At 49.0% G+C, this 13,550-nt stretch overlaps 2 protein-coding genes and 1 long non-coding RNA gene across 5 annotated transcripts; 2 read left to right on the top strand and 1 right to left on the bottom strand.

Annotated features, from left to right (window-relative positions):
- Positions 1 to 624: 624 nt before the first annotated feature.
- Positions 625 to 2,757, bottom strand: LOC136456210 (AAA-ATPase At3g50940-like). Its single transcript, XM_066455997.1, has 2 exons — positions 1,394 to 2,757; positions 625 to 1,300 (listed from the first exon to the last, which is right to left on the bottom strand). Exons 1-2 carry the CDS (start codon positions 2,411 to 2,413, stop codon positions 827 to 829), a joined length of 1,494 nt encoding a protein of 497 aa, XP_066312094.1. The 5' UTR covers positions 2,414 to 2,757; the 3' UTR covers positions 625 to 826.
- Positions 2,758 to 6,654: 3,897 nt separating this feature from the next.
- LOC136458471 (uncharacterized) lies at positions 6,655 to 9,061 on the top strand. Of its 3 annotated transcripts, none has more exons than XR_010760008.1 (6): positions 6,655 to 6,987; positions 7,288 to 7,379; positions 7,519 to 7,582; positions 7,960 to 8,017; positions 8,193 to 8,274; positions 8,761 to 9,061. It is a non-coding gene; the product is annotated as an uncharacterized lncRNA (long non-coding RNA). The 3 variants fall into 3 exon arrangements; XR_010760007.1 differs by having other exon boundaries at positions 8,193 to 8,279; XR_010760006.1 differs by having other exon boundaries at positions 8,193 to 9,061.
- A 3,617-nt stretch (positions 9,062 to 12,678) lies between these two features.
- LOC136460751 (predicted GPI-anchored protein 58) lies at positions 12,679 to 13,032 on the top strand. The gene has a single exon (XM_066460332.1). The coding sequence runs from the start codon at positions 12,679 to 12,681 to the stop codon at positions 13,030 to 13,032; it is 354 nt and encodes a 117-aa protein (XP_066316429.1).
- Positions 13,033 to 13,550: the final 518 nt, after the last annotated feature.

The raw sequence follows: 13,550 nt of genomic DNA, 5'->3' as shown, positions 1-13,550 counted from the left end.
CCCACCATTGCCAAACCAAAGAAGATGGAGGTGAGCTCACCTTAGCAAAGAAGCGGTGAATGCACCCGAACTAGTCTGGCAACCAAACACGATCTTGCCAAGCCAGGCTTGTCTAGAACAGACCAACAACAAGTGCTGGTTGCATTAGTTAAGGCTTGCTAGAGCTAGCCTGGGTTATTTTGGGGCTTTTACATTTTTACCATTATTAAGATTGGTGCTCATCCGATTATCACTCTTAGTATGGCACTTACAACTTTACCAGATGAGAGAAGTTTGAGTTCTTAATTTACCACATTTGCGTATGTGGCAAGCCACGTCAGCTTGACACGTTGGCGCCCAGTCAACATGAGCCCCGTTCGCTTCGCTAGCTTGACACAAGAACTCAAACTTCTCTCATCTGGTAAAGTTGTAGGTGCCATTCTAAGACTGATAATCGAATGAGCGTCAATCTTAATAATGATAAAAATATAAAAGCCCCGGCTTGGTGGAGAAAGTGAACCAAACACACCCTATATGTACTTACATACAGTGTGATACATATGGTTTTATGAAAGAAACAGAGGATCATAATACCAGAGTACTCTGCAGCTCCAAAACAATGACCTCTTATTAATATCAAAACGATACATTTTCAGCAGGTTATTGTGGCACTACTGATGTGGTACTAACATTTGGCCCTGTTCGCTTCGCTGAAAGAACAAGCCGAAACACTGTTTCTGCTGATTTGTTGTGAGAGAAAAAATACTGTTCCGGCTGAAAAAACAAGCTAAAAAGGACGGATTATAAGAAAAGCGAACAAAGAGTTGATATGCACACTACTTTGGCGTCATTGTTTGCCTGCATCATTGAGATTTTGATCGACTGGGGGGTCATCTTTTTTGGTCGGCATCATCTCTTTCTCGTCCTCTTTGGTCACATGCTCCACGTTTTCACCTTGGCTGTTCTTGGCATCACCCTTCTTTCCCTTGAGGAACCGAATAAGGCCCTCGAGCGCGATGTCGGTGTCGTCGTTCCTCATAAGCACTTCAGCGACCTCTGCTGGAGTCACCATCACCTCCTTGATTAGTGCTTCTATCTCAGGGTACGTGTCGTGGTCGGTGATGGAGTGGTAGTTGGAGGCCAGGATTCTGAAGGACTCTGGGCAGCAGTACCCCATGTGGATGTGCATGTCCATCCTGCCTGGCCGAAGAAGCGCTGGGTCGAGCCGCTCCTTGTAGTTCGTTGTGAAGATAATGATCCTCTCCTCCCCACTTGTTGACCAGAGGCCATCCACGAAGTTGAGCAGCCCAGATAGTGTCACCTGTTTTGCAAATTGCCCAAATTAAAGCCACATGAGCACGGCAAAAGAAAGTTAGTCAAGGAACCAAAAGACAGGGCAGGATTTGTTTGTTACCTTGTCCTCTGAAGGAGAAGGACTGGATTTTGTACCACCATCCTGACCTTCCTCTGCTGCACGTTGCTGCAGATCGACGGAGCAGTCGATGTCCTCGATGACGAGGATGGAGCGGTTGGTCATCCCGATGAGCAGCCTCCGCAGCGTGGAATTCCAGTTCACCTCGGTCAGCTCGAGATCATAGACGTCAAACTTGAGGTAGTTGGCCATGGCCGCAATGAGGCTGGACTTGCCGGTCCCAGGCGGGCCATAGAGCAGGTACCCGCGCTTCCAGGCCTTGCCGATCCGCTTGTAGTACTCCTTCCTCCTGACGAACCTCTCGAGGTCGTCCATGACCGACCGCTTCATCTCGCGGTCCATGGCGAGCGTGGTGAAGGTGGAGGGGTGGTGGAGGTCGATGGCGAACCAGGACTCGCCCTCGTTCATGTAGATCTTGAGCGTCCTGTCCTTGTCCTTGATCTTCTTGGCCTCCGCGAGGATGTGCGGGAGGTAGGACGCGATGGCCTTCTCCTTGTGCCGCCTGTGGAAGCTCATCTCGAAGGAGCGGACCTCGACGCGGTAGTTGCCGCCGCCGCCGCCGCCGCCGCGGGCGTGGCCGCCTCCGCCGCCGCCGCCGGCTCCGGCGCCGTCGCGGCAGACGAGGCGCCACCTGAACTCGGCGCCGTCGTGGACGTCGGCCATCTCCTCGCCTTCCTCCATGCTGAACATGAGGCTCTTGCCCTCGTCGACGCGGCTCACGCGGAGGCGCTGCATGTCGGTGTTGATCCGCGTCGCCAGGTACGTGCGCGCCGCGTCGTACAGCTGGTTGCTCGCCCACCCTTCCGTCTCCTCGATCACCACCGTGTGCTGCGACGACATGCGCGACCGCAGGTAGCCCAGCCCGGAGAAGAGGAACTCCCGCACCTCGTAGGGGACCAGCTCGTTCACCACGCCGCGCACCAGCATCGCCGACGCCGCCAGCGACGCCGCCGTCGTCACCGCCTTCTTGTACGACTCGATCGCCTTGTCGTAGGTCGCCATGGCTGGCTGGCCGGCCGGTGACCGCACCGTGCCTCTCGCCGATCGGTGCTCAGATCACCCTCTCTCTCTCGCTCGCTGAACTTTTAGACAGTTCTCTTGCTCGAAACGCCGCCGGGAGGATCTTGTGCTGGGTCTCGAGCTGGGTTTTGTGGACGCCAGTTGCCAGGACCAGTTGGTTCGTTGTGTGAACTGTGAAGTGATTGATGAGTCAGTCAAGTACTCAAGTTAGTACTAAAATATGTGGTTAGCCTCTGCGTTGTCCACCAAAGGGAGGGAGGCCATGGCTTGCGAGTGTAGAAAAACCGGCGTCACGTTAATCTCCGAAGTTTTCAAGTAATTTCCATGCGTACGGACATGGTTTCTTTTGGGTGGCGGCCAGCGGGCAGGGCAGAATGAACAAGCACAAGTCAGAAAGCCTCGTTGTGTGTTGGGTAGCGGAAGTGCATTATTATTAGTAGAAAATAGGAACCGAACTGGCGAGGCCTCGCTGGCCAACTCCCTTTACGATGTTTGTATACTGTCACTTTAGACTCCCACAGATGTTGACCTGAGACTGAGAGTGCCAGGGCTAAGGAATCCACTCATGGTTATGGAATTGATGGTGCTCGATCGGTTAGTAGAAAATAGGAACCGAACGGGAACGAGCATGGCCGAAATAAGTTGCAAAAAAATTTCAACTTATTTTGACCATAAATAGCATATAAGCTACCGAACATGCCCTATATGTGGCCCACTGCACCTGTTTTTTTTTTTTATAAAAAAAAAAACACACGGAAGAAACCTGAGAAGTTATGTGAATTGACCTTGAAAACCTGCAAATTATATTTTCGCTCATGTAGGGAACAATCCTTTTACACTAAAGCTATACATATATTGCTGAGTAATTTATTTGTTTCGGCCACGCGATTTTCTTTTCCTTCGCTCGGCGGCTCAGCACCAAAGGGGTGTTTGGTTGCTGCCCTGGCCTGGGGCTGCTGGACAGGCAGCTTGATCCATCCTTAATTAGCCGTGTTGGTTCAATGCCTGAGAATGCTGCTTGGGCCAGGCATATTCTAGGTCAGTAAACAAACAAGCCCCAACTTAGATCAGCAAGCAAATAAGTCGTAATTGTGTCGCGGGGAGCTTCAGGGCCGGGGCACCACACCTGGCGAGTATCAATGTTACATACGCTGACAACGTGACCATCATCCGCTGGCGAGGAGATTGTTTTTCTATGTTGATATGTTTGGTTAATTGAAGGGCTAAGTAGTTCTGTTATTTTGCAATCCATAAAATAATTCTATATTTTTGTTACTTTGATTATTTGCCATCTACGGCCCCGTTCGTTGGTCTGAAACTTTGCTGAAACTGACTGAAAAACACGGTTTCTGGCTGAATTATTGTAAGAGAAAAATACTGTTCCGGCTGAAAAAAAAGCTGAACAAGCCGAATATGGGGTAAGCCGAATAGGGCCTACATATGTTGTTTTGTTTCAGTATATAAAATCTATTTAGTTTTGCTATATATACATCAAGCTCGGTTGACGTGATTTTTTTTCTTCTCTCTTTCTTCTTCCTAAATTGCATGCATGAAAGGAACTAAGATTCAGGTGGAATTCTTCCCTCCCACACCTCCCAATTTTAGTTACTATCAATTTATACTGAATTTACACTATACTCACATTGAAGTCACAGTGATTATTTTGGTGTAATTCCTAGGTAGAATTTGTATAACTAAAGATTATATAAAATTGGCCTATGTCTATCTTGGCTAATCTAATTCGTGCGATGGAGTCCTTTGAAGTCACATGATTTACTCCTATCATATATATAAACCATGCGATTTAAACAATCATACCATCCGAGTGAGAAAGGCACTCAAATCACATGATTTGTTCTCACTTGTAAATTTATGAGATTTTAGCCACCACATCGCACGAGTGGCTGGACTACTTGAATCACTTGAGTTCTATATATAAGGACTCTTTTTAGAAAAAATAAAAATAAAATAGTAACTCACACCAGAAAAAATGTGAGTATTTTCAGAATTATTGCAAACTCCAGAAACGTCCCCTGGGTTGTTTCCACTTTTGAGGAGAGCTGCCGCCTATCACTCTGTAGTTGCCTGCAAGTTTCCACTGCAAAATCTGTGGCTCTGCTTGCATGGTGGCAGCACTAGAGCGGCACATCCCAGCGCCACCGGCCCACCGCCATGGATGGCTTTGGCGGTATATGGTCCCAGCCGTTGATCGGTATCTGTGTCTTCGTCACTGCGTGTCGCATTTCCACGGTCTGCGCGTTGGCCTCATTCCACCGGTGGTCCCCCAACCACAAGATCAGGCCCCGGTAGTGACGGCCATCCAGCTGGAGGACAGCGGCAGTGGCGTCCGGTGTGTTGCAGACACCACCTCCACGCCCCATTCATGGGGCGGTGGACTCACACCCTCCCAGCTCACCGCTGGTGGATACCCACCCGGCTGAGGACAACGACGACTCCGTCAAACGCTGCATCGATAGCTTTATCAACGAAGTAGGCGCGTAAGAGGGACTCTCCACTGATTCGTAATCCTCCAATGCAGCTTCCTGGTAAGCCAATGATACCGCGGCGGAGCAGGCGGTTGGAGGCTCAGCCCCTCTCTCGAGTACCTGCTTCCAAGCGAGGTGAGGTGTTGATCATGCAGCGCATGAGCTTCACTAAGGATCCTTCAGCGCCATCCGTGTTGGAGCTGGAGGCCTATGAGAAGCTCTTCGGCGACGACCTGACTGCGTCCAAGGCCGAAGCGCTTGACGAGCTCTTCCCGGCTGTGTCCAGGCAGTCACGAAGACGCAAGGCCACCTCCTAGGTCGCACCATTGTGCAGGTATAGGTATTGGTTGCTTCCTTTAATATAATATCGAGTCTAGAGGTCTCTTGCTAGGACGGTCCGGCTACGACTGTGTTAGGTTGACCTCCTACGGCGCTCGATACAAGCATGTTGTATGTTTGCCTAAATTCTTCTACTTAATACAATGATACATAAAGCTTTTGCGTATTCGAGAAAAAAAAATGGTGAATGATGACGACTGACGACTGGATGGTTGACATCCGAGCTGGATTGTCGCCGGGGTTAGAAAAAATGGGCCTCACTAGGACCCACCTTTGAATCGCTATGATTGATTAGGCTATTACTAACCCATTTCCTCATACCATGCTCTTACAGGCTTACAGCACGAAGACGGATGACACAACAAGTTTATGATGAATAGTACTCCTACGTGATGCCGTTTTTATAGATAGTACTGCCTCAGTCAAAAAAAAAAACAACAACTTTCAAATAAAGTTGTCTAAATTCATTTTTCAGTTTAGCCGAATTTATAGAAAAAAGTATCACCATTTATGACACTAAATTAATATAATATGATATAGCATTAGATATTTTTCCATAATAGTGTGCTTATTTGATGTCTTAAATATACTGTTTTTCTATAAATGTGATGAAATTTAGAATTATTTGAGTTAAGACAATTCTAGAAGTTGATGGAGGGAGTAACGAGTTGTATGATTTGTTCAATGACAATTATGTGGCTTTCGAATTTGGTTTTTCCGCCCAATGTATCTCTATGAAAATACCACTTATATATATTTCTTCTTTAGTTACTTAACAAGTTTACCAAAAAGTTCCAGTGCAGCACATATTACTTAGGCATTATGATGCTAGATTTTCTGCATCAGTCCACTTGGTTAAAGTGGTGCTCGTCGATTTGTCGTCAATGAGTAGGACATACACTCTATTACTCCTACTTGATTCAATCAATTAGCATCAGTAGCCAGAGGTTTTATGGTATAGAGGCAGATGTGCTCATTTTCTCTCCATTTTTGTTGCACTATAATAATAACAATAACAACAACAACATTCATGCATGAAATGGACGAAACTGGATGGTACGTTGTTGTTTATAATAAAAAAAACAAGAGTCGAAGACCAATATATGTCTGTTCGAGAAAAAAAAAGGACCAATATATGATATGTTGTTTACAATATTACATGAGCGAACCAAATGCCAGAGCTAGGTCCGGTATTAGGTTTGGATAAATTCCGAGTGGCTTCATGATGCAAACTAAATACGTTGTAACTAACCTTATTACTTTCGTGTATGATGTATGATATGGGTGCAACGGATGGTAAGTTGTTGATTATAGTAAAAATTAAGAGGTCGAATCTATCTTTGCCCTTATTTCTGTATGTATACCAATTTCCCTTCTCCTATGCCGCCACATCGTCTCCATTCTATCGCCCGTACGCTTGTCCTTCCCATCGCTATCCTCTTCTACCGCTCCCGAGTCCCAGCACAGTGTCACGGCGTCCACGCCCGCTGCTCCGGCTGCAACTCCGGCCTTGCCTTCTTCATATGCTCCACGCCGCCTGCTCCGGCTGCAACTCCGGTCTCCGGCCAACCCTGCTGCCCTGCGCCGGGTTGCTAGGCCCCAGCCACAGCCAACAGGTCCATGGGGGAGGCGGGGGCTCCTTGGTGGCTGCACGCCAGAGGGCCCCACGGCAGGCGCCGCCCTAGCCGGAGGCGTCGCGCGCGTCACGGCCGCAGCCGACGGCTCGCCCAGGTTAGCTCACGCAATTGTCCTCCTTCACCTTCTTTGCATCTCCTTCGTGTAGAACGTTGTTCGATACAACCGGTGGCGGCTAGCTGGTCTCTTCTTCCTCCCCTCTCTCTCTCTCTCTCTCTCCTCCACCTCTTCTTCTCTCTCACCCTCCCCGTATTTCCATTGATACATCAGCTGCAGAGGGGGGGGGGGGGGGGGGGGGGGGGGGGGGGGGCGGGCTGGAGCCCCCAGGCCCCACTTAGATCCGCCCCTGGATACAACTAGATCTACCTTACCCATCAGGGAGGTTCTCCTTTGCAGAAAGTGGAAGAAGCCCACGTCCTTCGTGCGCCATAGAAGACCAGTCACTCATCCTCCTTTCCCTCAGTCTGATGGACGACGTGATGACCCAGGTTTGTTTCCATAGCCTACGTCCATTGTTGCTTCCAGGGTTGCATCATAATTTGTGGTCTTCTTGCTAGGTGTACAGTATATTTACTTTTTCAATTGGTTTGGCTATAGTGCCTATTCTCACTTCGTGCATTACAGCAGATCACGAAAAAATAGAGCACGGTTCCTACGCCCGCAAATTTCTTCTTCCTCCTAATTCCCTAAGGTGAGTAGTCTCTTTTCTACTCCATGAGCATATATGTGCTATTTTTTTCTTAATGACACTTTCGGTTAAACCTTTGTGTTCTGCATTGGTTACCAGTAAAGCATACAGTATTTCTCAAAGACTCAAAAACAGTTTCCCTTCTATGTGAACTAAGTATTGCCAGTACATAGAACACATATCCTTATAATTGTTCTATTGAATGGTGAATTGGTGATTAGAGTTTTAATTCTGCTATGTTCTCCCAACCACCTCTTGATGTCTTTTGTGCTTAGAATAAAGTTCCTGGATGAAAGAAGACAGATGCTAGGTGTACAGTATATTTGCTTACTCAATTGGTTTGGCTATAATGCCTATTCTCACTTTGCGCGTTACAGCAGATCACGTAGAGCAGTGTTCCTATGCCCGCAAATTTCTTCTTCCTCCTAATTTCCTAAGGTGAGTAGTCTCTTTTCTTCTCGATTAGCATATATATGTTATCCCACATTTCTCCATAATGTGTGCCTATGCTCTTTGAGACGATGATTTTCAGGTACCAACGATTACAGCGCATGAAGATATTTTTGCATTTTATTTTGCTTTAACGCCGCTCCATGTGTTGTTTTGTTTACAGATACAAAAACAGCAGTGTGGGGGCTCGGTTTCATTGTGGTGCCCAACCGGCACTACTACCACATGGACTCAACTCAGAGCAAGCTGAGTATGCACTCATCAGATATTATATTTAAGTTTGCATAGGCCACTATTTGATTAGTTCAATTTGTGATGTGATTGGTTGACTAAACGTTATGTTATTCCACAAGAAACTGGACTCAGTGAGGTTGCTGCATCGCTTCACCTCAAATTCATGCTCGGTCACCATTTTGAAAACGCTTTGCCGCGTTCTGTTCGATAGTGTTCTCATCTTTTACATTGGAGTTCTGCAAGCATGCCAACTGAATTGCCAAACCTTACCAAGCCGAATTAAGTATTGACACTGAACCACCGAGTCTGTTTATCCTTTCACACGTCAATACTTCGGCTTGGTACAATCTATTTTATGTCCAATGCCTGCTACAGTATTGCCACCTGAAGCAAGACATCATCCAGATTCATTGCTTCATCTCTTTGCATCCATAGGAATTGTATTTCTTTATTTCCTAATACAACCATTCTAACTGTTCGGTTATTCTTTCCTATAGTGATTGAGGCATTCAAATTTCGTGATATTTCATCTCGAAGCTATGAATACTTTGCAAGTGATCTACATGATGTCTTACGTGGGCGCATGAGATTCCAGTGATACTTCGCACTAAGCACCTGAGTCCCTGACAATGACCATTAGGTGCAGCTCCTCTTCTGTAAACCATACTTAAACGGTCCTACTAATTGAAACAAAGAAGTGCAACTTAGCGATAAATTGTTGCTTCACACAAAACGTTCTACTTTTTTCTATACTGCTGTATAGGGAATGATGTGCATGTTAAGTGATTTCTGCCAACAGCTTAGACTGTCTCCAACGGAATAGCCAAAGCGTGATCCAAACGTATTTTGGGTACTGCATAGTGTTTTTGGTACTAAAATCAGTCTCCAACGGCATATGCAAATAGAACACCTATTTTGGGTACGAGCTGCGCCGGAACGCAAAGATGCGTTGTCTCTCCCCCACGACGCAAAACTCTTGCGGTCGGTAGTGGTGGGACCAGGCGTCGGGGTGGAGCAGATGAGGTGACAACAGCGAAGCAGAACGAAGTGCCACTACCCGATCGGATCGGTACCGGCCGGAGCCACCGCCCGTCGGAACCACCGGGGTGGCCTCTCCTGCCTGCGATAGGAGGTTCCTCGCCGGATCCGCGCCGGAGGCCTCGCCCGCCTACCGCCGGAGTGGGGCGCCACCAGAACCGCGCCAGGGCGGCCTCGCCCGCCTGCCGCCGGAGTAGGACCTCGCCGGATCCGAGCCGGGAGGCCTCGCACCTGCCGCCGGAGTGGGGACTCGTTGGGGCGCCATCCGGAACCGTGATGGGGCGGCCTCTCCTGCCCGCGCCGGGAGGCCTCGCCCGGCGGGGTCGCGTCGAGGGGGAGCAGCGGCGGCGTCGGTGACGTGGTGGAGTCGGTGGTGGCGGTGGAGGATGCACGACGCCGGCAGCGGCCACCGCCTCCGCAAGCGCCGCAGGGTGAGGACGCGCGCCGCGAGTCTGGCTGGGCGTTGATGCGTTGGCTGTTGGAGACGGGAGTGTTTGGGTGCGTGACCCTTCCGTGTTGCGTGACCCAAATGAAGAAATAGGTCTGCTATTTGCGTTTTAACTGTTGGAGATAGCCTTAGCATATCTACTTTGTGTCCCACCTAATTATATATTCATATGTCATGGTGCATGAAAGAATTATTCATGACTTCACTTAACCATGTTACCACCTTGCCATGATCTCAGCTCTAACAATTATATCAAATTACAAAGTGACATTCCAAAATATAATTTCAGAAAGCCACATTGCAAGATATTTTATATGAAAGTGTGTATATTAGCTATTTGATTGATGATTTTATACATTATCTGAAATTTAAAAACGTCATTTAACATTTCACAATCAACACCCAATTGTGGTTCTTGGATTACCCCGCGGTAACTCGCGGGGTACTTACTAGTATCAATGTATACGTGTGTTCGACAAAAAGAATATATACACACACGCACGCACGTGTTCTCTTCTTTTAGCACAATGAATCGTGTCAGTCAGGGTAAAGAGGCCTTGGCCCATACATAGGCTATAGAGCCTATGAGCGATGACTCACGACTCGATGAGTCATGAGTGGCGTTATACCACTAGTTTGGTGGGAGAAAAAGTGAGCAACGGGAAGAACCGGCGTGCCGTTGGATGAGAATGGAGCGGGAAAGGGAATCTCCCTTTGCTAGCTGCGACGACACTGACACTGACACTGACACTGACACTGATGGGCTCTGACCACTTGATGTGCTCGGATTTCTTGGGGTTTGATCTTTGCGGAGTGGTGGTGCCTCCTGGCTAGCCAGCGCCCTCTCTCTGTCCCGTTAAGTTTGTCGCTGAAGCACTCGGCTGTTGTCCCACCGAGATTGTCGTTCTAGCTAACGAGGGGCCCACACCTAGGAAAGCAAAGCAACAGAGACCCAGCTACTTTTCACTGTTTGCCGATTTATGCCCATTTGTTTAATCGGTGAATACTATTGTACTAGTGGCGTGGCTAGTTTTGATATGGTGAATGTATTTGTAGCATTGACATGATGTAAGCATTTAATGAAGGCATGTTGTAGCATAAAACTTGGAATCTGTCGAACACGTACGATTTGCTAGCCTTTCTTCTCTCGTCTTGGTATGCACGCTCATTCCTTCAGCGACAAACTTAACGGGACGGAGGAAGTAGCCAGCTAGCTATCGTGCAAAAAGCTCCTGCCTCCTGGCCGGCCGGTTGGTGAGCGAAATATTTTGCCCAGCAGACACTACGTTAGACGTTACGTTTACAACACGAGGATGGAATGCACATTGTTGCATGCACACGCTGACACGCGCGACCACCACCACGGCTCGTGGCCGGTGGCCTCCACGTCCGCGCTTGTTGCTTGCTCGTGGTCGCGGCTTATTAATTTCCCCGAAGCGAATCGGCGCAGCGACGCACCGCCCACCGGTGACCGGTGGGTTCTGGGTTGGCTGCAAACCTTCTTTCTGCCGAGTTCTTTCCACCGCCGCCTCCGGCTGACCGGCTCCCTCGAGCTCGCGATCGATCGAGATGCGCCTACCAAAAGGCATTGCTACCTTTATGTGTGCTGGTGTGTTTGTAAACATCGGATTGGCAGGACTAGGGTTCCTCTCTCTCTCTACATTGGTTGTTGTGTACGTGCTGCATTTGCGTTGTCAACTGGCCTACCCACACAGCCTCCAACAATCACCAGCAGATATTAGAAAGTAATAAGTGTGTTGCGTAACAAATTATTACATAATATCGCCAGTAGAGAACAGAACCTCGGTTCAGCACATTAGTCTCGGCTAGAATTGGTCCCGCGACTAATTTAAGCATTAGTCTCGGGTCCAAGTTTCTTGGCGTTGGGGGACCTTTAGTCCCGGTTTGGTGTTGGTAACACCAAACCGGACTAAAGGGTCTACATTAGTCCACGTTTTTGTTACCAATGCATCTCGGACTTAAGAGCTTGACACTTTAGTCCTGGTTGATAACACCAACCTCAGACTAATGTAGATTTTTTAGTTTCGATTAGTGTTACCAACCTTGACTAAAGGACCTTTTTAGTCTGGTTGTATAACAAGTTATTACGTAACATATTTGCATGCTACATTTTCCCAGAACAAACGTACACCAGATTGTGCCTATTTCAAAGACAAAAAAGAGTTAACATGTAGAGTACAATAATATTAAATAGAGCTCAAGCAATCGCATCGTTTTTCCATGCATGGAAGGCTAGGAGCATGTGTCGCAAAGAGTAGCGGAGAGAATGTGACGATGATAGTGTCTCGTGGGCGGCTGGCTAACGCCCTAACATCGGAGCATGTGTCGCAAAGAGTAGTGGAGAGAATGTGACGATGATAGTGTCTAGTGGGCGGCTGGCTAACGCCCTAACATCCCTCAATCGGTACTTTTATCACGCGGCCTTTTCATTAGAGCTTGAGGATGGCAAATTATAAACTAACCACTGCTCCTATTTGAAAACCAACACTGTGATTTAGTTGGATGGGGGATATAAAAATTGGAGGACGACCATGCATGATTGGGGCCATCTAAGGCACGCGACGCCTTTCCCGAATTTTTTATTTTTTTGGCTTTTTTTTAAAGTTTTTCACAAATATACCCTTAGAGGTATTCTTTCAAAATCTGGACCCTTATCTTGGCGCTATCGTTGGTGGCGCCGAGTTTACATGTCTCGGCGCCAAATATTTTGGCGCCTAGGTCTTGGGCTGACATATGCATCGACGCAGACGTGGCGGTGACTTGACAGCCACCTTAGCGCTGTAGATCTTGGTGCCGAGCTTGACGCCAAGATCATTGGCGTCGTACCCTGTCTTAACTCCCTTCCTTTGTCCCTTCCTCTCTCTCTACCACTCCTGAGCCAGGGCGTTGCCACCGCTGCTGCACTGCCATGCCCGCCACCGCACGGAGCCCCGGCCGTCCCGCGCCCGCCGCGCGCCACCCCTCCTGGGCCACATCATGCCGGCCGCCCGTGGCCCCAGCCTACTCGTGCCGCTTCACAGCGCGGAGCCTCGGTCGTCCCACGCCGGCCGCGCGCCACCCCTCCCATCCCGCGCCCTCGCCGGCCCCCGCCGTGTCGACCGCCCGCGGCCCCAGCCCTCTCACGCCGCTTCGCCGCACGGAGCCCCGGCCGTCCCGCGCGCCGCCCCTCCCAGCCTACGCTCGCGCCGGCCCTAGCCCGCTTGCGGCGCCTCGTCCGTCCTGGCTCGCCGCGTCCGCCGCTCGCATAGCTGCTCCCTCCTAGGACCCCGGCCACGACACGACCCCTGCTCCCAGCGCGGCACGACCTCGCCGTCGATCCCGTCCTCCGCGCCCCCGTCTTGCTCCGGTCCCGACGTCCACATCCGCGTTGCATCTCCGGCCTGCTTTGCCTGGCCACCACCACGGCCCCTGCTCCGGCGTCCGCGAGCCTGCCCCTCCTCGCCCGTAGGGGAGGGGCTGGTGTCCTGCTGCAAGGCCGCAACAACCGCTAGAGCTCTTTTCGCCTCCTACGTCGCGTGCTCTATTCGTTGCATTGACTTGGACAGGTAAAATTTTTTAATATGCAATGTAGGTACTTAGTTAGTTTGAATTGTAATGCTACTTTGATTATTTGGTAGTTTCTAGTAAATTTGATGATGTGGGTAGTTGATTTAGTTAGTGAGATAGATATAGTTAGATAGCTAGTGACATAGGTACATAGATATAGTTATTAGATAGCTAGTTGATTTAGTTAGTGAGATAAATATAGTTAGACAGCTAGTGACATAGTTATTTAGGTAG

This window comes from Miscanthus floridulus, chromosome 6, assembly GCF_019320115.1.
Source record: "Miscanthus floridulus cultivar M001 chromosome 6, ASM1932011v1, whole genome shotgun sequence".
Lineage (NCBI taxonomy): Eukaryota > Viridiplantae > Streptophyta > Magnoliopsida > Poales > Poaceae > Miscanthus > Miscanthus floridulus.
This window is presented reverse-complemented; position numbering and strand designations above follow the sequence as displayed.